The 24,892-nt window shown below is 45.6% G+C and overlaps 1 protein-coding gene across 1 annotated transcript in view; it reads right to left on the bottom strand.

The window, feature by feature from the left end:
- The window catches only part of LVRN (laeverin), a 933,533-nt gene that overhangs the window by 604,621 nt on the left and 304,020 nt on the right, over positions 1-24,892 (bottom strand). Inside the window, exon 5 of the mRNA XM_069625536.1 lies at positions 23,788-23,942. Within this exon, the coding sequence (XP_069481637.1) occupies positions 23,788-23,942 (155 nt within the window). The remainder of the gene's footprint in view (positions 1-23,787; positions 23,943-24,892) is intronic.

The raw sequence follows: 24,892 nt of genomic DNA, 5'->3' as shown, positions 1-24,892 counted from the left end.
TGAATGGCAACAGAGACTGGTGAGGCGTGGGCAATGGTAAGGGCTACAATGGATGGAACACAACAAACAGTAGTGTAGCCTGATACGGTTTTAAACCCATCCCTGCCAATGGTAATAACAAGAGGAGAAGTAACCGTGTACAAAAGGAAAGTGGGGGCGTGGTGAAGAGGGCCTTATTCACTAGGGGCCCAGATCTTCTTTATCTTTGGGGTCCCATTCTGCCTGATCCCTTCCAATTCGAGGCATGCGTCTGTTGACTCAAGAAGATGCTTAGGAAGAGATAGTTGGATGCAGTGTGGTCTCTGGTCCCAGAAAGCATTGTGGACGATGCAGAGGGCCTTGAACTTGATCCTCACAGCCACAGGGAACCAGTGGAGAGATTTTAGGGCCGGAGTGATTCGATCCCCGGGCCTTAGACCAAGTACAAGTCTTGCAGTCCTGTTCTGGATAAGTTGTAGAGGGCGAAGAGTAGAGGCAGGAAGATTTAGAAAGAGGCTGTTGCAGTAGTCTAGCCTAGAGAGGACCAGGGCTCTGGAGACAGTGAGCTTCTAGGGGAAAGTGTGAAATAGAAGAATACATCTGAGGTGGTGAAGCTGATAGTTTGACTTCATAGAGACGTCAGGGATGTGAGGGGAAGAGGAGAGGGTGGAGTCGAAGATGACCCCAAGGTTCTTAGTCTCACTGGAATGAGCAGGTAGAGGGCCCACGGTGGGAAGCCAGAATGGGAGAGGGAAGGCGGGAGCTGTCATCCCAATGAGGAGCATCTCAGTCTTATTGCCATTAAGGCAGAGATTGTTGGAAGCACACCATTCCTGAATTATGGACAGACAGTCTGGTTGAGAGGATTCTAAGTGATCCGACCGCGGCTGATTTTGCAGCGGCCGGAATGTTCGCATGAGAAAGGTGCGAACTACCAACAGTTTGCACCTTTCTTATGCGAACACACTTACATACTACGGGGCTACAGGGGTGTCCCCCGCAACACCCTACTCACTATGCCATTTTTTTTTTACTTACCTGCAATGCTCCCACCAAAGGTTCGAACTTTTGGTGTTCCAAACTTTGGTGGTAGCATTTTTCGGTCGTTTGGTACTGTCTCTTTTAATAGACTCCTAGTTCTAGACATCAGAGTTTTGGTGGCAGTGCATAGAGTGTGTTTGATCCAATATACCATCTACAGATGATAGAGACCGAGTGTTTTACATTCTGTGGTCACACTGTTCCCATTGGCACTTCACAACGCTTTGCCTTCCTTTATCTCTTCCTGGAACCAAACCAGCCAGACATATGTACATCACCTAGAAAGCATTCATTGTGATCTAGAACAGCCATGGAGCTGTTACAAACCATCACAACTCCTTCACATCACTTTGTCGGGATGCATATATTTCACCTAATGGAGATTTCACTGAATACATTTCACCGAAAAACGAAATCTACTTTTTGCTTTTTCTACTTTTTTTATAATGCAGGGGGAGACCCCCAAAGTCCCCATCACCCAAGCTCGGACTGGTTTATAGGGCAATAGGCCCATGGCCGAACCAAAAACGCAAAAAGCCAATTTTTTGGGTCAAAGTGGGGCACTTTTTGGTCAATGTGGGCCAGTTTGATGAGTTATTACACTATGCAGCTAATAGTTTTGACCAGTGTTGCTCAATAAATATTCTTTAAAATGTACAATTTGGATCCTTTTTTTATCAAAAACCTCCCCCTTGGGTAATATTCAAACAGCGTCACAAAAGGAATGAATTCCCATTTGCAACTGTGGGGCACTTTTACGTTGGTGACCGAGGCAATTTTATGCCCCAGTTCAACCCTGCCATCACCCCTCCCTACCCTAACCTATACCCTTACCCCACACCACACCTAGTATGCATTACACATATACCGCATCCGATACCATTTTCGGTGAAATGGTATTAGGTGAAAGGGTATTCGAATAAATCTTCTTTAACGACTTTGTCATGAATCAAAGCAGTCACCTCCAATGTTCTGTTCAGTTAACCTGTGGACACCCAGGAAAGCCCTTCAGAATCTTCGCGACATTGGCTCTACTGCCAATGGTATCTATGGCATTTTCACTGTGTACATTTCCAGACAAGAGGAGCTTCCTCGTGCCCCATGGGGTAACACAGGGGAGGCCTCAGTCTTATGTACAACAGGACATACTTATGATGGTGGCATTACATGCAGGCATAGGAGAGCAGGCAATGATGCATGTATGTCACAGTGCCAAAGGAGGTTTGTACACTGCAGAATCTGTACCTTAAGAAGCGGAATCAGCCTGCAATGACCTCCAGCTAACTGGCACCAGCACCGACCTGCCAGTCCCGCGACCATCGACTGAAGAAGAAAATAAATATGAAGTTCTGGGAAAACCAGTGGCACCAGAAGGCGCTCATGAGTGGACTATTTGAGCAGAGGCTCGACAGGCACTTCCACAGAGATGGGCGTGTGTAATTCCAAGTGACCTTGGTGCTTTTTTTCAGTTTATGTGTGATTTATACGTGGTTACTTATTTGTCACTGGACAATGGGGCCATGTTTCCCCTTTGCTTTAACATTTGTATTGTGGTGAGGTAACAACTGTTATTTTTCTTTTGTAATGAAAACGTGTTTGTGCGCTGTTGGGACATTTGCAGTGTTATGCTGCTCATTTCTAAGGAGCAGTTCGACTTCTGTCGCAGTGTCTAGGTGAGTGACGGCAGGATGTAGCAGTGACGTAGGATCCAATGTATGTGGGATGCTGGACTGCAGTGGCGGTACGTGTTGCTCTCAAAGTCAAATATGTTCCATGTGTGAGTACATTACATGAAATACCCTGTGGAAAAGTGCAGCGTGCATTAAGAAAATGGATGAGATACCAACATTGAGCCAAGTGATTCAAGTGTAGAAAATGGCTGCTCACAGTGTGGTGTACATGAGGTTGGCATTTTCCCTTTCCATTTTTAAATGCTTGAAAAAACTATCAGCACCAGCTAAGATAAGATCTGACTTGATTTGACAGCATTTGAATGATGAAAATGTAGATAGGTTTTTACCAAAAACACTTGCAAGGTACATGACGCAGAGGTTCCCAAATAATTTGGAGCGTTCAATAGTCTTACAGAGGATGTAAATACCAAGCCAGCACAGAATGTGTGCCAACCAGCACTGCGGGTTTGTATATGCATGAACTGAGATGTTTTTCTTTGAAAGCGGGTGTTTTACAAACCCAATATTTATTACAAAATGTCATTGATTTCTTTGACATTTTATATCATGAGAATTGTGTTTTTTATAAGCACAATGCATTATCAGAATGTGATGGGATTGTGTCATTCCTGGCAATGCATGCCCTAAATTTAGACGATTGTGCAATATGAAGAAAACAACACAATCTGGAGAAAGCTCCCAGAAAACAAGGTGGTCTCTAAACTGTCAACTGCCCGGCACTTAATTCAAGGCAATGCCACATTTTAAGAAATATAGGTTTCCGGAGATAAATTGCAGGCGGTCCCCCTATCTCTCCTGGCCACACATTTGGCAGAAGTCAATGCCGACATCCTCCCCTGGTCCTCAGTGCAAGCATCAGTATGAACATGACTTTACTTTCCACTATACTGATTTACAAAATGTTACTTTTGCCAATAATTATCAAACACACATTGGTACAGGACCTGGCATGTCCCTTGTCTCAATGTCATGGCAGTACACCCCACTGGTGGCTTTTTGTCTGCAACTTTAGAGGTACACCAGTGACTGGATAATTCTAATTAGGACTGAGGGGCTCTCAGGTTACATCCAGTGACGCATGCATGGCAGTGATGACGAGGGAGGTGGAGCCGACCTTGGAGGAAAGACAATTTTAACTTGGGCCACTGCCCTGCTGGTGAAACAAAAGAAAGGGCAGAACCCTGCAAAAACAGGGCCTAAGCCCAGGAAAGTGGAAAAGGGGGCTGCAGTAAGAAGGAACGACAGCCAATAGAGGGATTGCTCTCCCAGAGGCATATAAAGGGGGATCCCGCCTCGTGCAACTCTTTCTCCCCTTTCTGTGGTGGCTGCCAAAGAGTATCCATGGGGGCAGCGTCATCCTCCCTCTGACCCTACAAAGTGTAAGAGGATTCAATTCAGCACTACAGCTAAGTTAACGCCTAGTCTAGAATACTGAATGAAAACCCTTATTGATATATCTTTAGGTCCAGTTCATGCGTTCTGGATGACTACCCCTGTATAACACCCCTCTCTTGGAATCCCCCTGACCCCACTGAGCCAAGAAGTAGTTCTGTTTTGCAAGTTTAAAAGGTTTATTTGATAATTTAAAATAGATATATATATATCACGCTTTATAATAAATTAATAATTGAATAGCACACTTAATCTGATATGATAAAGATCAACAACGGAGAATCTGGCACTAGCACACTTCTTTATAATTACTAAGGAGTTGAGATGAAATGGATAAGGTAGCACACTGGTAAATAGGTACAGAAGTATAATGTGGTAGAAAATGCTTTATAGAGTTCAAATGGATGTAATGTTGAATGAAAATGCAATACAGAAAATACTCAATATGATTTCAACAAACAAGGTAATCACTTTTCTCTGGCAATCCACTCCCCCCCTCTTTGCAAGGCAAGGAAATGGAAGGAAAACACACAGTTCTCAGAAATGCAATCAATGTAATCAGTTCAATCCCCCCCAAGCTTAGACAACAGAAGTTTAAAACACAGATAGGAGTTTTGAAAACACAGGCCCAAATGCTTTGATATGTGCTAGCAATGGATGAGAAATATGCTGGAAATGCTTTTTAATTCCCTTTCAGAGGTTCAGGGTGAGTGGTATCTAGTTAATATTAGTCCAGACTCACACTAGCAATGATACAGGGATAGTTAGCAGGTTAAACGAATTTCTGGCAAATGGAAGGCAAGCAGCAGCAGTTTTTACATGTGAAGAAATTTGCAAATCGCGGTAAAATTCGCGAATGCGTGTTCCGCGATTGCGGTAAAACTATGCGGTTCTAGGTTCATAGGAAAGCCACGATTCTAACCTTTCAGATGAAAGTTATTGCAAGTCTCTAGCACAAACGGTTGCGGAGATATGAGCGATTTTGTGAAGGTCGTTTTTGGGTTTGCAAATTTCAAAAGCTCAAAATGACAAGTGCAGCTTGCAACTAGCAAATCACAGGTGACAGCTTTACAAGTGACAGGTGACAGTTAGGAGACAGTTCTACTTAGATTAAAATAGGATTGAATTATATTATTTTAACTAAGAGATTGGTTCTGCACAGTTTTCTAGGTACTCACACTATATTCTTGAGTGAAATGGGCCTCGCCACGGATCTGGTCAGGGTTTTAGACTGGACTCTGGTCTGGTCTGGCCTCTGCACTTCACAGTGATCTGGGTCAGCTCTCTCTGCTGGTCTGGGTCTCTCTGGGTACAGCACTGCTTTCTCTCTGGTTCTCTTAGTTCTGGATAGATTGAAGTCTCTAGTTTGGCTTTCTGGAGGTTGATGGAGGTAAGTATGGATTTTTCCGGCAGAGCGTCCCGCTGCAGATGGATTTGGAAAGTCTCTATCTGTCCTGTCTGTCTGCTTTTATGTGTTTAGAATGTGGGTGTGTTCTAGCATCACTGACCCTACCTCTCTCTCAGCTTCTAATTGGTCAAACTTCCATTTATCATTTGATTGGGGAATGAACTGTGAGTCAGTGTGATGTCATTTTACAGCCTGCAGAAAGTCCACTCCTCCTGTCAACTTACACACAAATCTAGATTTGAAACAAATACATATTTGCAGAGGTACATATTGTTTTAAAATCATATGCACCCATCATGCATTACAGGAGGTATCCCCTGTTCAAACTCTGCTCTTCCTGGGAGCTTGCATTCAGAAATGGCACATATTTCACTTTTTAACTGATTTTTCAATTTCTGACATTGACCCAACTTTACATACATGTGCGCAGGGAGTAGGGACATTAACTGATGAAGTTTCAGATTTTTAACATGCATACATTTAGAGTTATATCCACTTTTCCGCTGACACCCCCCTGAACATGCCACCGGGTCGAAAAACCTCTTAAAATGTGGGCAGAAAAATCACAAGAATTATGGGGTCCTTTATAAAATTTTCACATGTCCGCTCTATGAGTTATTCATCTTTTTAAAGTTATGTTCTGGCTCCAAAGGGGTGTGGTTTCCCAGGTCACATGGTATAGAAACCAGTCTTTCCAGTTTCTGCCAAGCCAGCTTGCTCTCACAGGCAGTGCCCCTCCCAGCTCCTGCCAAGAGGAAGCTACATTTTACGACTGCGTAATAAAAACCTTTGCCTGAGTGAAGAGGGCTTTGTTCACTCTCCTACAGAGCACAGATAATTCAATTATCAGATAGATGGCATATCCTTAGTGTGGGCAGCAAAAGGAAGGTTGGCCTGGGAACACAGTGGTGACTCAAGTTTCACTCCTGGTGGGGGTAGCTGCCAAGCAAAATCAAGTTCCTTAAGCCAGGTTTCAGATAAAATGTCACTTTTTGTTCCCCAGTCTAAGTCAAGACATTTTTTTACATATGCAGCTAGAAGGCTGATTCTAAGTTTAAAACTATGACATTTAAACAATTTCAACCTATGTGACACTCAAAAGTAGGTCACTCAGTCAATTTGAACATTTAGATTTGTAGTGTCTTTCAGTCCAATGCAACTTAAACTGCTGAAATCCACAGCGCAGCCAGTCTTGTTATAAGCATTTTTCTGGGCTCTTCATTTCCCAGATTTTGTAGGCACACAAAACTCCATTCTACCAAATGTCTGCTGGTGTTCAGTAAATATTTTGCACATATTGCAATGTTTGAAATAGGCACTTTGGCTTGCCTTCAGAGAAACACAGGGTGGTTTTAAACTGCCGGCTTTTGGATAGTGGTGAGCACTGGTACTGCACCCATTTTTGGGATTTAAGAAAATGAATTCCCCACAATTCTAGGTTGCATTTGGCAATCAGCATTGCCATTCCCAATGGTTTCAGACTACTGTGCGGGTAGTCCAATGGTGGTTTTAGGCAGTGTCCTTCTGTGCCCATAACATCGGCAAAAATGAGTGGCAGCCTATTCTTCATGCATTTCCCTGTGCATTTTCTGGGAAGCTCTGGCCATCATGAGTTTTCCATGTCAGTACTGCACAGTTTTGAGGTAGGGCTCGGATGCATGGGTAAATACATCCCACAAGCCCCCCTCTTGCGATGGCCATTCTATTTCACGAATGGGACTCGCAAGACCTGGGATGTTTCCTCATCTTCTTCCAATAGATGGCACAGTTCATCATCTTCTTCTCCATCCGGTACTGATCGATCGGTTCTCCTCGCCAGTCCTGATGGGAAGATTGGGCGGTACCCCGGGCCTGTTGCGTCTCTGCTCCCGGTCTCCGGATCGTCCTCCTTGGCCCGTCTCCCGGTTTTCTTTCTCCTAGGACGACAAAGGAAGAGCGGCAATACCTACTCATAGACGTCTTTCCACCACTGTTGAGATAGTGGGGCGGCATATGCATTTCATCATAACGAAACATTACATTCTTATTTTGATAAAAAACAGTATAACTAAGAGACAGTTTCATGCAAATCACAATATTTTAGAGACTAGATGTGGTATGTTTTATGATTGGAACTGAATTAGTCTGAGACAGTACCCGCTAGGATTACAGAGGATTCCTCCAGTTGTTGCAGAGCGTGCCTGGGATGGCAACACTTCAACTGGTTTATGTGGACCCACTTGTCTTCCCCCTCTGCCGAACCGCCTTTGGGGATGCGGATCTTGTAGGCCACAGGGGAGATTTTGTCTATGATTTCAAAGGGTCCCTTCCATGTAGGCAAAAATTTGCGCTGCGTGGCCTGGTTCCTTTGGAAGTTGTATAGATAGACCCGGTCTCCCACCTGATATTCCTTCCTGGAAGTTTTCAGGTCATACTGGGTCTTCATGCTATCAGCCGATCTTTCTAGATTCCGCTGAGCATAAGCAAAAGCATGTTGGAGGTGTTTCCTTAAATTCTCTACATACTCATGAGTAGTGGAGGCATTTATCAGTGTCTGCTCTTGGGTCCTATAGAGCAAATGCTGAGGAAGCACCATCTTGCGCCCAGTCATCAACTCAAATGGTGACATTTTGGTTGCAGATGAAGGGGTAGATCTGATAGCCATTATGACCAGAGGTAATCGGATATCCCAACTTGGCCCAGAATCTGCCACAAACTTCTTTAATATGCTCACAATTGTCCGGTTATATCTCTCTACTGCCCCAGAAGAAGCTGGTCTATAAGCAATATGCAGCTTTCTCTTGACCCCCAGTATCTCCCACATCTTTGTCATTACTTCACTGGTGAAGTGGCTACCTCTGTCTGACTCAATCCTTTGAGGTAGACCAAAACGGGAAAAGATGTGGTTAATCATCAAGGCAGCTGCAGTTTCCGCCTTGCAATTTGGGGCTGGGAGACATTCCACCCACTTGGTAAACAAGCATGTCACGGTCAACATGTACTTATTCCCCCTAGCCGAGCGAATCACAGGGCCTACAAAGTCGATTTGTAAATCTGACCATGGCAGTGTCATTCCCCTCTTTTGTAAAGGCGCCCGGTGTGTGAGGGATGTCGGCTGAAATTGTGCACACACAAGACAACCCTTCAAATATTGGTTGAGGTCCTGGCCCATGTGTGGCCAGTATGCAACCTCTCTTAAGATTTCCAATGTTGTGTGAAACCCCCTATGACCGGCGGTGGCCGCATCATGGGCGTGACTTAACATCAGGCTTCGGAATGAGGTAGGAACCACCCACTGATCGTGGCCAGCTTTGGATTTCCTTACCAGCAAACCGTCTTGGATCCGGAACATTTTTGGACATTTCATCAACACTCTTAGGTCCTCTTTCCCAATGTAATCGGTATCCGTCAGGGGAAAGTTCTCAGGGTCCTCAAGGTGCTGGTAAAATTTAGCAATTATTGGATCCCCCTTCTGAGCAGTAATCAAATCAGCATCAGGGGTCTCCTTGCTCCATTGTGCAATTGAAACGTCGTTGTGAGCATTTGTCTGGGACCTAGCGATAGCAGTGACCTGGATTTCCCCCAACAGGGACTCAATCTCAATTAGATCCCCTTGGATGGCTCCGGTTTTGGCCAGCTGATCAGCTAAGTCATTTCCAGTTTTGTCTGGTCCCTCTACTTTGGAATGACCCTTGATCTTTTTCCAATAGATGGTCATCCCATTCGAGGTGACCAGATCATCAATATTTTGGATCAACTTCCCATGTTTCAAGGGTTTGTTGTTAGCACATAACATGCCTCTGGTTTTCCAATTAACCAGGTGCTCCACGAACCCGTTCCGTACATAATCCGAATCTGTGATTATGACCAGTTCGTGGAGTTGATGCGGGACAGCAGTGAGGATGGCATGATGCACAGCCATCAATTCTGCCACCTGACTACTTCGGGGACCAATTTTGTATCCAGCGGAGGGTTCTGGGGACTCATTCACCCATGCATTCCCTACGCCGGCCACTAGTTCTTTCTCCCCGTCGTTGTCAACATGGTAAGAGCATCCATCCACATACACAGTGGGCATTCCCTCACACTTGTCTTCTTCAAAGACTTTGTGTGGTGAATTAAGGTATGCCTCCGTGTTGTCCTTGATTTTTAGACTTTCGTCCTTGAGACAGTTTTCTCTGGCACAATCATGCAAGTCAGCCAGACCTTGCGCGAGGGGACTCTTCTTGTTTTGGCCATATCGGACCTTCACAGGAAAGCCTTGCATTGACAGAATCCAGGAAGTAATTCGGGAATTACTCACATTTCCGGCCCGGATTCTGTCACTTTGGAGATATTGCAGAGGCTGGTGCGGCGTCTCCACTATGATGTGTTCCCCCTGGATAAACGGGCGGTAATTCTTCAATGCCCACACCGTTGCCAGGAGTGCCTTCTCACAATCGTTGAATTTTTCCTCCACAGAGGATAAAGTTTTGCTCGCATAGGAGATTACTTTATTGACCTTGTCATGCTTTTGATATAATACTGCCGTCAAGCACGTATTAGAGAACCCTGTCTCCAGGAAGAACTCCTTGTTTCTGACAGGGTAAGCTAGGCAAGGCGCTTGTGAGAGGCTTCTCTTGAGTTGTCTTACTGCCTCGGATTGTTCTGGACCCCATTCCCACTTGACCCCCCCCTTCAGGAGATGAATCAGGGGTCTGGTGATCTCTGCGTAGCCCTCAATGAACTTTCTGCTGTAATTAGTCAGTCCAAGGAGGCTCCTTAGTTCCCGCAGAGTTGTGGGGTCTTTCAGTTTCTGAAGTGCTTCCACTTTCTTTTCCTGGGGACAGAGACCCTGAGGAGTAATCTCATGCCCCAAGAAATTAACACGGGTTCTACACCACTGTGCTTTCTGAAAGGAAAGTTTTGCTCCGGCGGCCCTCAACTGTGTCAGAACATAACGGATCTCCGCTATGTGTTCCTCAACAGTTGAGCTTTTGATGAGGACATCATCTACATAAGCCAGGTTACCCCTCGCACCCAGGTCGGGCATGGCCTTATGTAGGAAAATGTTGAATTCATTGCCGGAGTTGAGGTATCCGAAGGGAGTCCGGGTCCATGTGTACTGCTGGCCCCCAAAGGTAAAAGCCAGTTTGTATTGGTCCTCCCTGCTGACAGGCACGGTCCAGTATCCATTGGTCAGGTCTATTGCAGTGAATACCTGTGACCCCTGAATCTGGGCCAGACCTTGGTCAATGTAGGGCAGAGGCCATCGGGAAGTATGGACCCGTTTGTTGAGCTCCCTAAGGTCGGCGCAGAGTCTCCACTGGCCGTTTGGCTTCAATATTCCCAGCACCGGATTATTGAAGGTGCTGTGGACTGGACGGATTATTCCCCGGGACTCAAGGTTCTTAATTATTTCAGTAAGGGACTCCATTGATGCGAGAGGCAAGCGATGTTGCTTCACAAACACAGGAGTCATGCCAGGGTCCGTGGGGATTGTTGTTGTGTGGATGTCAGTGCGACCACAGTCATATGAGTCTACCGCAAAGAGATCTTGGAAATCCAAGAAAACTTGTTTCAACTTTTGCTTTTGTTCCAGAGTCACACAGGCATCAGCTAGGTTGACTCTCTCTTCCACCATCTGCCTGAAGCCTGGAAAGACTTCTGGTTTGGCTATTTCAGCGGCCTCCTCCAGCTGGGTGGAGAAGTCCCTGGTCAGAGTGCTGATTTGGACCGGAGGCTTCAGGTGGGAAAGGCAGCCCTCATGGACCTGGAAAATCACCTCATCCCTCCTGAAGTCACAAGTCACATCTTCCTTACCATAGGGGCAGGAAGTGTACACCAGGAAGTTCCCCCCATGCCGGGTAAAGATCCTGTCTGGTGTTGTATTGTCATCACTGTCACTGTCAAAACAGTCCTTGGGGATTGGTCCTAACAGTTCATTTACTAAGTCGATGGAAAAATGTCGGTCATCAACCGCCATTCCAATAATGGTGCCTGCGGCTAGAGTAATACTCTTTAAGTCGCTGTTATCCACCTCTATTAGAATGGTGTCATGTTCTATGTTGACTAATGGAGTTGGGTTTACCCCCAACCCTTGCTGTTGGAGAGAAGCATTTAGATGTATGTAAGCATCAGGGTTTTTCAACTCTTGTCCCCTTTTAACTTTCACTTCCAGGGAGAATTGTCGGGTCCTTTCTGGGATGGTGACTTCCCCTTTAATCTGAATTTCAACTGCATAAGGTAGCAATTGAGCTGACCTAAATGCTTTTTCTGGATCATCAAAGCCCATGGGATTATCCGCTAACCGGGACCAAGCTTTGAAGTTTATTAGGTCCAAACTAATGGCAAAGCGATTGAGAATGTCACTGCCTAAGTAAAAGGCGGCAGGGACGTCTCGCACGACCCAACAATTATGGACAATGCTCTTGTTGCCAATGGAGATTTTGAGCATACACCTGCTTGGCAGGAGATGTTTGGAATTAGGTGCTTCCAGGTCCATTTCCCATTTGTCTATCAGTTTGAAGGTGGGAATGGCTGGATCTTTTGGAAGTTGGCGAAACATGGCTTCGCTGATGAAGCTCTTACCGTTGTTCACACACACTCGAGCGAGAACAGAGTCCTTCCCATCATTTAACTGAACAGGGATGAACAACTGCTCTCCAATTTGCTGAATATCAGCCAGGCTTTGAGCTGATTTCACATCTTTCTGGACTATCGGAGTGGGAGTTTCAGATTGTGGATTGGTATAGAACTTCAAAGTGTTTCCTTCCAGCGTGGAATACCACTTTAAACTGGAAGGAAGGTTGATTTTCAGAAATAGAGAGGACCCCCCATCACTAGTCTGTTGTCCTACGGCTATTACTGTCACGTCTGGAATTTGGCTATTCTGGAAGTGAAATTCTACTTGGTCAGATTTTTGTTCAACCATGTGGCAGGTGCCGTTTAAACTAGCATGGTTGACACTCTGTTTTAATTTTATTGGTCGGCTAGTCTGGGTCCAGAGGACCTTGTTTACACAATCTATTAGGGGTGACAACCTTCTCAGGAGGTCATTCCCTAGTAAACAAGGGGTGCCCTCCGGGGTCACAACTATGACCGGGTGTTTCAACTTATGTCGCCCAATTTTAATGTCCAAATCTGCAGTCCCCTCAACGGGAATTTCCTTCCCGTCAAAGTTCTGGAGTTGTCCAGGAAGAGAGGTGAGAGGAATTTGGTAATTCTCTCCCCTTCCTGCATTCAGTTCGTCAAAGGCCCTTCTGGACAGAAGGGTAGCTTGAGATCCAGTGTCCACCAGTGCCGAGATTGTACCCTGCCCCTGTACTTGTACCGGGGCATAATATCTTCCCTCCTTCTCCTCAAGGGGGCACAGATAATGTACATTTTTGGACAACTGGTGGGCTAACTTTCTGGTTTTGGACATCGATAGCGAAGAGATTTGGGCAGAATTCTGTGGAGAGCCTTGGGAATCTGAAAGAAAAATTTGGCAACTGGAGATCAGAGCCATTGTGGGTTCCCCTGGCTCCAGTTCTGGGCCGCCTCCCCCTTTTTGGAGGCAGTCACCAGGATGGGTTTGAACCAGGGGATTTTCTTGCTGTTGGTTCTGGGATGAGATGGTGGGCGGCGGTAGCTCAGTCTCCACATCTCCCCAGTCTGGATTTGCATCCCTAGGGACCCATTTTTCTTTGGGAGGAGTTCCCCCCTCTCTGAAGGAGAAGATCCTTTTCCCAGGATACTCTGAGGATCCCTCTCCCTCAAATTGGAAGATCTGTACCTCCTCCTCAAACTGAGTCTGTTTGGGTCTTTTGTTTCTCCTACCCCCCCTCTGCTCCTTAGGGGGCAGACTTTCAGGGGCAAGAGATTTTGTTTCCGGTTCCTGGGTTTCCAGGGGCTGTTTACAAGTGAGGAAGGAAGCTTCCTCCAAGGCCTTACACCCCCCTTCCCCTTGTGCCTCCTCCCTGGGAACCGGTGAGTTATCGGGGTGCTGCCCCCGTCATTGTTCTGGAGCACCAGGTCCAGAGTTGGGTGCGTTCTGCGCCGGCACGCCCATCTGAGGGTTCTGCTGAGCCCTCAGTATGTGACCCAGATCCCGCGCCATGTTTTGAACCTGGCGCTCTAACTGGGAAACCCGCTCAGGCTGATACGGGGCCCTGTTTTCTCCCCTGGGCTGATCCCGGGAAGGGTAGCTGTCCCTCCTCTGGTAATACCCCGAGTTGGGAAGATTTGGGCACCCCTCCACCCTTGGCCTCCCCTCTCCCGGATTCAGTGGTCTGGGCTCAGGGAATTGGGGAAAGAAGGATGGATGGTTTTGGGGCTGAAAGTCGGGTGGATATCTGGGGAAAAAGTTCTGCCCAGGGTTTGGTAAATTTCTGCCCTCCTGTGGGAAGTTTGGAGGGAAGTTCCCTGGGTTAGGTGCTTGTCTGGATCCCCCCCCTTGGGCTGGAGGAGTCCACACATAACCCAGGATGGGTCGATTTCCCTTGTAACGGGGACTTACATAATCAGGAGAGCGAGGGACCCCATTTGTGGGGCTGCCTCCTTGGCTCCCTGTCTGTGACTGGCCCGAGGACCTTCTGGGCCTAGCATTATTAGGTGCAGGTAGGTTTTTAGGCCCCCCCATCTCCAAATCCAAAACGGGGGTGACCTTTACCTCTGCCACCTTGGCAGCAGCAGGGGTGCTGTTGGCTTTGGGGTTTTTCTGGGCATTGCTTTTATTTTCTATGGGCTTCTGCACCTCATAGATCCGGGTAGCCTGTTCAATGACCCAGTCTAAAGATCTTTTCTCATGAAAATCCCTCACAAGCTGGGTCATGATATATTTGGGCAAGGCATGGAAAAATGTATTGACAAACTCTCTACTATCTGTGCGCACCCTTCTGGTGGTTTGCGCAAAAGCACGCTTTAACTCCTGCACAAATTCTCGTGGGGCCTGATCCTCCCCACATTGCAAATTGTAGGCCGCCTTGCGAGCCTCTTGAGGATTTCTGTGAACAGAAAAATGTTTCAGGATGGCCGCCTTATATGTGGACCATCTTAAATGATTTTGGTCCTCCAGCCCCGCAAAGAAACTGGAGTATTCCGGGGAGAAGGTCCACTTTACATATTGAATACAGCTTTGGCTGTCCTTCATATGGAAAGTCTCCATCATTTGCTCAAACAACTCTAAGTGCTCCCAAACAGAATACTTAGCGTTCTTATGGTAAGGCGTGATGACGCTCCTGATCGCCTTAATCTGCTTTAAAGGGTCCTTAAGCAAGGCCCTTTTTGCCTTATTGGCCTTTTTGGTTCGGGTAACCCTTGTCCATTCTTCCTCGGACTCAGAGGCACTGCTCCCAGAGGTTCCCGTCTGTTCTTCCAGGTTTTCCCGGATTCTGCGAGCCTGGGAATGGCTGGCAGAATGTGGGGACCTGGTCTCCTGTGTCCTGCGCAGTTCAGAGGGGTCTTCAGATTCCTCCTTGCTGCCAGGATTTGATGGGTACCCCCTTCACTGACCTAACTGGGCAGAGGTTTTCAGGATGCCCTTAATGGGCCTACTCTCCTGGGGTTCCCCATTGAACTGTACTGTACTTGGGTGCCCATACCCGGATGCCCACCCCTCCATTCCTGAGTGGTTCTGGCCTATGAGCCCCATACTCTTAGCTGGATAGTAATCTGCCATCCCTGTGGCCCTGTGCTCATGTGCGCCAGGGAACATGGGGGTGGCAGAGTCCAGGGACTGAGAGGTATGAGGGCCTCTGGTACTAGGGCTCCTGAGGTTATGCTCCGGAGTTTCCCTTTCCCAGCGAACCTCATCTCTATCCGCCCCTGCTCCCTGTTGCAATGCAAGAGCCTGCATTTGTGCCTTCAGTTCTTCAGTTAAGGCCTTACTGGACTCTATCAGTCTCTCCTGCATCGCTACCTGTTGTTGGAGCCTATCATTGTGTTCACAGAGGGCCTCGTTTTCCCTCTGTGCTTCCTGGTTGGTCCTGGAGAACTGGGCCAGTCTTTGCTGCAGGAGGGTTACCTCCTGAGCTGTGTCCCTATTGGCCTGCTCCTTTCTTGCTAGAGCATCCTCCACCCTCCTGGTGTGCTCTAACAAGTTCTGGTGTTCTTTTTGGAGATCACCCAGTCCCTGGTGGGCCAGGTGATTTTCTTCCATTTTTCTTTTTAAATGGCAGACTTCCTGGCCTAAGGCGTCTCTTTCCTGACTAAGAGCCTGCATTTGTGCCGCCAGGTCGTCCCTTTGCCGTTGAAGGGCACCAGCTTTTTGGCGCTCCTCATCAAACTCTGCCTGGGTATCCAGGTCTTTCAAGATCAGCTTGTTGCTCTCTACCTTCACTCTATCTAGATGACTTTGCAGGGTGGCTACCTGCTCCGTGCATGCCCTGTTAAAGTCTAATTGTTGCTCCAGCTTTTTCTGGCTCTGCAGTAAGGAGTCCAAACTATCTTGGTGCTCCTTCTGCAGGGCCAGAAATCTGGTATCCTGTTCTGACTTTTCCTTTTGCAGCACATCCATATCCTCCCTCATTTTAGTGATGTACAGTCTGCTGTCATTTTCTGACTCCTGGCTCCTCTGCAGCCTCTGCTCAGAAGAGACCAGGTCAGATTGGACCTTCTGTAATGCCAGCAGTTGCCTACTCGCCAGATCTTGGCCTTCAGCACATTTGTCCTGCACGGCTCCCATATGTAAATATAAATACGCCGCTACCCTGGCAATCTTATTGTGTTCATCTTTGGCTTTAGGAGCCATATATAGTTCACTCAGGGCCACATGTAAGGGACCCTGATCTCTATATATATCTGACCCTGTTTCAGTGACCTGTTGTGTGATGGCCTGCAACCACGCATCCTGGCCCTGTTCGGTCCATTCACCTCTCACAAATAGCTTATGCAAGAGGTGCTCTCTGGCTATTTTCATGTCTACTAAGGTCGTCATTCTAGAGATTGGTCTCTGTCCTGACTTACAGAAGTTTGTATTTTATTTTTGCAGAACAGAACTTTTCTTGGAGTGTCCCTTTTGAGGAATGCTTCACAGCGTAATGCAGCGTGGTGATCCGACCGGATGTATGTATCCCGTCAGTTAGCACACTGTATTAAGCTGCACAAGTGGTAAATCTAACCCAACGTCTCGGCTCGAGCCCCCAATTTGTAAGAGGATTCAATTCAGCACTACAGCTAAGTTAACGCCTAGTCTAGAATACTGAATGAAAACCCTTATTGATATATCTTTAGGTCCAGTTCATGCGTTCTGGATGACTACCCCTGTATAACACCCCTCTCTTGGAATCCCCCTGACCCCACTGAGCCAAGAAGTAGTTCTGTTTTGCAAGTTTAAAAGGTTTATTTGATAATTTAAAATAGATATATATATATATCACGCTTTATAATAAATTAATAATTGAATAGCACACTTAATCTGATATGATAAAGATCAACAACGGAGAATCTGGCACTAGCACACTTCTTTATAATTACTAAGGAGTTGAGATGAAATGGATAAGGTAGCACACTGGTAAATAGGTACAGAAGTATAATGTGGTAGAAAATGCTTTATAGAGTTCAAATGGATGTAATGTTGAATGAAAATGCAATACAGAAAATACTCAATATGATTTCAACAAACAAGGTAATCACTTTTCTCTGGCAATCCACTCCCCCCCTCTTTGCAAGGCAAGGAAATGGAAGGAAAACACACAGTTCTCAGAAATGCAATCAATGTAATCAGTTCAATCCCCCCCAAGCTTAGACAACAGAAGTTTAAAACACAGATAGGAGTTTTGAAAACACAGGCCCAAATGCTTTGATATGTGCTAGCAATGGATGAGAAATATGCTGGAAATGCTTTTTAATTCCCTTTCAGAGGTTCAGGGTGAGTGGTATCTAGTTAATATTAGTCCAGACTCACACTAGCAATGATGCAGGGATAGTTAGCAGGTTAAACGAATTTCTGGCAAATGGAAGGCAAGCAGCAGCAGTTTTTACATGTGAAGAAATTTGCAAATCGCGGTAAAATTCGCGAATGCGTGTTCCGCGATTGCGGTAAAACTATGCGGTACTAGGTTCGTAGGAAAGCCACGATTCTAACCTTTCAGATGAAAGTTATTGCAAGTCTCTAGCACAAACGGTTGCGGAGATATGAGCGATTTTGTGAAGGTCGTTTTTGGGTTTGCAAATTTCAAAAGCTCAAAATGACAAGTGCAGCTTGCAACTAGCAAATCACAGGTGACAGCTTTACAAGTGACAGGTGACAGTTAGGAGACAGTTCTACTTAGATTAAAATAGGATTGAATTATATTATTTTAACTAAGAGATTGGTTCTGCACAGTTTTCTAGGTACTCACACTATATTCTTGAGTGAAATGGGCCTCGCCACGGATCTGGTCAGGGTTTTAGACTGGACTCTGGTCTGGTCTGGTCTGGCCTCTGCACTTCACAGTGATCTGGGTCAGCTCTCTCTGCTGGTCTGGGTCTCTCTGGGTACAGCACTGCTTTCTCTCTGGTTCTCTTAGTTCTGGATAGATTGAAGTCTCTAGTTTGGCTTTCTGGAGGTTGATGGAGGTAAGTATGGATTTTTCCGGCAGAGCGTCCCGCTGCAGATGGATTTGGAAAGTCTCTATCTGTCCTGTCTGTCTGCTTTTATGTGTTTAGAATGTGGGTGTGTTCTAGCATCACTGACCCTACCTCTCTCTCAGCTTCTAATTGGTCAAACTTCCATTTATCATTTGATTGGGGAATGAACTGTGAGTCAGCGTGATGTCATTTTACAGCCTGCAGAAAGTCCACTCCTCCTGTCAACTTACACACAAATCTAGATTTGAAACAAATACATATTTGCAGAGGTACATATTGTTTTAAAATCATATGCACCCATCATGCATTACAGGAGGTATCCCCTGTTCAAACTCTGCTCTTCCTGGGAGCTTGCATTCAGAAATGGCACATATTTCACTTTTTAACTGATTTTTCAATTTCTGACATTGACCCAACTTTACATACATGTGCGCAGGGAGTAGGGACATTAACTTATGAAGTTTCAGATTTTTAACATGCATACATTTAGAGTTATATCCACTTTTCCGCTGACACCCCCCTGAACATGCCACCGGGTCGAAAAACCTCTTAAAATGTGGGCAGAAAAATCACAAGAATTATGGTGTCCTTTATAAAATTTTCACATGTCCGCTCTATGAGTTATTCATCTTTTTAAAGTTATGTTCTGGCTCCAAAGGGGTGTGGTTTCCCAGGTCACATGGTATAGAAACCAGTCTTTCCAGTTTCTGCCAAGCCAGCTTGCTCTCACAGGCAGTGCCCCTCCCAGCTCCTGCCAAGAGGAAGCTACATTTTACGACTGCGTAATAAAAACCTTTGCCTGAGTGAAGAGGGCTTTGTTTACTCTCCTACAGAGCACAGATAATTCAATTATCAGATAGATGGCATATCCTTAGTGTGGGCAGCAAAAGGAAGGTTGGCCTGGGAACACAGTGGTGACTCAAGTTTCACTCCTGGTGGGGGTAGCTGCCAAGCAAAATCAAGTTCCTTAAGCCAGGTTTCAGATAAAATGTCACTTTTTGTTCCCCAGTCTAAGTCAAGACATTTTTTTACATATGCAGCTAGAAGGCTGATTCTAAGTTTAAAACTATGACATTTAAACAATTTCAACCTATGTGACACTCAAAAGTAGGTCACTCAGTCAATTTGAACATTTAGATTTGTAGTGTCTTTCAGTCCAATGCAACTTAAACTGCTGAAATCCACAGCGCAGCCAGTCTTGTTATAAGCATTTTTCTGGGCTCTTCATTTCCCAGATTTTGTAGGCACACAAAACTCCATTCTACCAAATGTCTGCTGGTGTTCAGTAAATATTTTGCACATATTGCAATGTTTGAAATAGGCACTTTGGCTTGCCTTCAGAGAAACACAGGGTGGTTTTAAACTGCCGGCTTTTGGATAGTGGTGAGCACTGGTACTGCACCCATTTTTGGGATTTAAGAAAATGAATTCCCCACAATTCTAGGTTGCATTTGGCAATCAGCATTGCCATTCCCAATGGTTTCAGACTACTGTGCGGGTAGTCCAATGGTGGTTTTAGGCAGTGTCCTTCTGTGCCCATAACATCGGCAAAAATGAGTGGCAGCCTATTCTTCATGCATTTCCCTGTGCATTTTCTGGGAAGCTCTGGCCATCATGAGTTTTCCATGTCAGTACTGCACAGTTTTGAGGTAGGGCTCGGATGCATGGGTAAATACATCCCACAAAAGAATGATATTACGGGCAAGCGGCAAGTACCACGCTCATGTTGAAGCAACCGTCGCATTCACAAGGCGGTATGCAAGCCACCAGTTGGACTTTAAAGACTATGAAGTGAGCTTGGTAATAATCAGGAGGGGTTTTTGCTCCTTCCATGGTCGGCCTGCCTCTGAGGCCCAGCGGCGAGGGGGCTTTATGAAGGGAATAGAGCTCAGCTTCCCCCGTCATGAATGGCGCTCCTCCAGCCCAGGATCTCCTACAAGACAGGCAGATCAAGGACACTTTCGTTTGGGGGAGCTTTGGCCTAGTAAATAAATATGGAGATGGTTGAAAAAAGGGGGAAGCAAGGATTTTGTGATTTAGTCAGCTGGTCTCTACTTAAGATTTACAATGTAGCCAAAGTGTGTTTTGCAGTGTTGACAATCATGAGGTAGATTTGAATTTAGTCTGATTGCTCTGTATACGTAATAAAGCTGCGGCCTACTAAGCCACAAAGACTAAACAGACTCTGGACATTTGTATTACAAATTTGTTAAGCAGCTATTGTAATCATGCAGGAGTATGGGAATTATGGACCAAGAAGTGGCCAAGTGCCTACCTAGCCTCCACAGAACTGCAGCCTCACTCAGGCTCAGCTTTCTAAAGGCCACCTCTATTTGAAGACGAGGAAAAACGTGGACTCCATTTTGGACGCTTTATTCATAAAAAAAGCAACCTCTTTAAAAACATATCCAAGCCACAGACAGAAACACAGCAACAATAAAGCATCACACTTTATCCTGCACACTGTATGTTGTATCCTCCGTAGGAACATATTGGAAGATGCCCCCCGGCAGGACGATAGGAGCACTTCCAGCTGGCGTAAATGGACACAATAATGAAGGAAGGACTAGAGAAGATGCCAAGCAATGTCACTGTTGCAGTCGGCTTGTCCCGTCCGTCAGTCTCGCCCCCTCCCCCGCGGCCGCCATCCTCAGATTCACATTTGTCTCCTGAATTCACCTTGGTTTTCCTCGGTGCTGCTCGGCACTGCTTTTACCGAGCTGCCTGTCTGGACTCTCCAGGCGCCACTGGCCCTGCTTAAGGCTCAGGTTTTTGTTTCCCTAGAATCCTGCGGATACTTGACAGGAAAGGAGAAGCCGGTATCGTTGGTGTAGGTATTGTGTATGGAGGTTTTGGATGCTCCCAGATTGAAACTCGTTCCTTTATATTTCTACAGAGGGCTGGAAAATACACGTTAAGGTAATAACCAGCAGCTGGTTAATCCATCGTCCTTCCTGGGCGTCTGAGAGTTTCTGTCCCACGAGCCATTGTGTGTGACTGGCATAGGAACGCCTGGAATACTGAGGTGAGGCAATGGCCGCTGGTAGAACATCATATTTTACTATAGTATTTGTGTCCAGTGATTCAGCACAGCTGAGTCATGGGGAGGATTCCATGCAAGAATTATTCATCAAGTTACCCCTATGGTTGCTTACAATTCCAACCTGTGCATTCTGCTCAGTCACTAGCGACCAGAGCTTGCAGCAGCCTGTCACTAACCCACTGGAAAACATCCCTACAAAAAAAGCCCAAAACAAGCACAACCCTGCAGAGTGATTTCAATAGGCTAGACAAGAAAGACATGAACTCTACGAAACGTAACTTCACTGGTAAGTGAGCACTGGCTGGTCGGGGACGTGCAGACAGCTCAAAGACTGGAGTACTTGGTGCTTTTAGTTTCGGAGACCACAGGAGAGGCCTGTTGAATGCAGTGAACAGTGAAAGCATGCAAATGACACCAATGAACAGAAACTATCTGGGTATATTGACAGTGGTCGAAGTGTACGAAAAGAAGTAGTGGAACTATGTACCCTGCTGGCCTGCACCCCACTCCCCACAAACTCCATCACCACGTCCCCTCCCACACACAATACACACTCCCAAACACTTGCACCTGCTGTTTAGGGGAACGTGCAGTGCAGTGCACTGAAAGTGCAAGCTGCAGCGTCTTCCTTCACTTTTATTTTAAAACAAAACCATTCCGGAACGGTTTCTTTTTAAAATAAAAGTATAGGAGCTTTAAAATGTAATTAAAAAAGTAGAGGAGCACCACTCCCAACCGCTCCCGCTCACTTCGATCACTGTATATTGAGCATAGTAAACTGGCTTATATTTACTGTGTATATTACCAATGATATAGAACTGCAAACGCTAACTTTCACACATTTTGTTAGTTTTCAAGTAACTAGTGGGTATGTAGGGAACATATAAGTCATTGTGGTGATGTAAATGAATGATAGAGCTACCACAAGGCGATCCCATGGGGTGTGTTTTGCGCGAATTGGGCGGAGACGGAAGGCACATATGCCTTACTGTGGCCATCTGTGTCGTAGGGGTTGGCACATAACCAAACAACACACAGCGGATGTGATCCCTCCCCCCAGTTGCATCTCATCTCTCCCATACTTTCTATTCATATGCCATTTGTTTTGGCTTTCACGTGGCACAAAAGCACCACCAAATAGCCAAAACTAGAATATGAGTCGAGCCCAACACGATAGGGGCTAAGAATAAGACAATGTGATTAAACCCAGTCTAACTAGAAAATACATGGGGGAACGTCAAAAGAGGATTGCAGAGGGAGGGGCAGTGATGAGCTCATGAAACGCAGCAGTCATTCTGAAGCTCTACTTGTTTACATTTAGATACCTAAATAAAGTGAACTACTCAGGGGAAAAACAACTTGGAATGGGAGTGACACGAGGAGGTGAATTGAGGGGAGAGTTTTGCCCTACAAAAGAAAACATGTCTGACCCAATTTCTGGGGTCCTGTGCTCACCATTGGAACTTAGTGAAACAGCGGCCCTTTTGGGAATAAAGGACTAGTGACTTAAAATAGTACTTCCTATATCTGTCTTTAACCAGATGAGAAATGAGATGAGACACAATACAGCAGGGGTGAACTGGGAACTAAAAGAGGCCCTGGAAATAATTGCTGGGGACCAGAAGAGGCCCTGCAAATAATGTTCAAAGTGGCCCCATATGACACATTTTCAGCAAGCCCAATGCTTTTCCTATGAGAACATTTGGAAATACCACACAAAAGAGGGCCAGGGTGCAAAGGCCCACCAGGAAATCTCCAGAGTTCCCTAAAGGCCAGTCCATCCCTGCAATACAGAGAAGCAGATCCCCACCCAAGTCAGTTTGGCTGTGTGAATCTTGCTAGAAAAAAGATTCCAGCACCCTGATTCTGGAGAAAGGCCTACCTTATCCTGGATTCTTCTCAGGCCATAGCAGGACTCCACATGCTCTATTTCGGAGGGGCGACTGTGCTTCCAGGTGATGCAAAGCACAGGGGTCCACAGCTAGCAAACGCAAAACCTGAACTGCTATGATTTCATGTCCTTAACCCCCTTAGTACACAGAAAAAGAGCATAACTCAAGACTCTTCCAAAAAGCAAAGCCCCATTTCCTGTCTGGAAAACAAGGCTACACATTTTGTTTAGCAAATGTGCACAATTGTAGGAGATATTGTTTATCACATTTTGTAAAAATGAAACACTGGGCCTCATTAGGAGGCTGGCTGTAGCCGTACCTATAATACAGGCACGGCTGGCCCCGGTATTTTCCGGAGCCCAGGAATGGGCAATAACCGGATCATTATGGCATTGCCGGACCTGGTATTTGCCCATTCCTGAGGGCCGGAAAATATTCTTCCCATTCCCATTTAAGCCCCATAGGGCTCAATGGGAATGGGGAAGCCGGATGCACCGGCAGCGTTATAAATGGTGCCGGTGCATCCGACATGGTGAGCTCACGTGTGCCGCTCTGCCCGCCAGGTCAGACCTGGTGGGCAGAAAGGCACCCGTGAGCACAACTCGTAGTTTGCCGGTCCGGGAACTACGGTACCAGCAAGCTTACCGGTACCATAGTTCCCAGACCGGCAAACGTATAATGACTGTCATTATCTGTTATACATAAAAAACTGGAAAACACTAACATTAGATATAAGGCAACAATATATGTTTCCTATATATGAAAATCATTGCATATGTATCAAAATAAATATATATGTGTGTGTGTTTCAGAGTTTTTACCACATGCCTGGTGTCCTAGCTCATGTGAAACAATCAGGCTTATGGAGGCCTTCGCAATTGCTTGCTTCTCAGACTTCTCCACTGTCAGTCCATATTCTTGAAAAGTCATTAACCCCCAATTCTCCATGGCTCCAGCTCCGAAATCGGGCAGTGCTACAAGATCTAAATTAGTGTAAAAATGAAAAAAAAAACAGCTCATTTTTTGTAAACTTTATACATATACTTAAAACAGTATACTCGCAAAAATGAAAGAAAGACAAGAGTGCAACAGAAGCAAATTTAGAAGCAGCCCTGTTCATAGTAAATGGCACTGTGTTATCAGTCAGTGATATACGATGACTTGAGATGGTACATACAAGCACCATCACAAGCAGGGCTTAAATGTCGCTATAGCAAACAGGTTAAAATTCCTCGTCAGATCTCAAGCTGAGGAATGGGGCTTCCGGGGAGGAAAGGGGCGGGGTGACATGGGGAGATCGATTTTTTTATTTATTTAAATGATATAGTTTATACATACATTTTTAATTGCCACACTTCATACAAATCAATTTTCAATAAAATATCACACAACATTATTATTAGGAAGCAAACAAAGAAAGGGGAATAAAAAAACAGGCTCCACATCGTCATCCCGGATCTCTCTGTGATCATAGTCAATCAGACTATTTCATATCCAAGTCTAATTAGCAATGAATTGGCGTGAGAGTAAACATTTATTTGTTTGTCTTGCCCACTCAGCAATTGATCCCATCTTGAAGCAGGCTCTAATTGATATGTTGCAATTCGAAAATAAAGTACCAAATAGGGCTCTCTTATGAGCCTGCGCCGGACAAACCATGATTAAATGATATAATGTTTCAGGTACATCTAGTACTATACAAACACGGCAGTGGCTTTCTGAGAATGGTAATTGCCTAATTTCAGTTAACCTTTCATGGGTAGGAAGTAAATTCAGTCAGATCTTTAAGAATAGATCTCGAACTTTTGGGTCTGGAAATAAGCATAAGTAAACAGGTGGCTCATTGATGGCTCTTAAATCCGCATCATAATGGATGTTCATAGAGTACTTTGATTTGTCTTTACAAGTCTTCAGCCAATCATTCCTTTGCAGC

The sequence above is a fragment of the Ambystoma mexicanum genome, chromosome 6p, assembly GCF_040938575.1.
Source record: "Ambystoma mexicanum isolate Mex_15411 chromosome 6p, UKY_AmexF1_1, whole genome shotgun sequence".
Classification (NCBI taxonomy): Eukaryota; Metazoa; Chordata; class Amphibia; order Caudata; family Ambystomatidae; genus Ambystoma; species Ambystoma mexicanum.
Note: the sequence above shows the minus strand (reverse complement) of the source record. Positions and strands in the feature narration are given on the sequence as shown.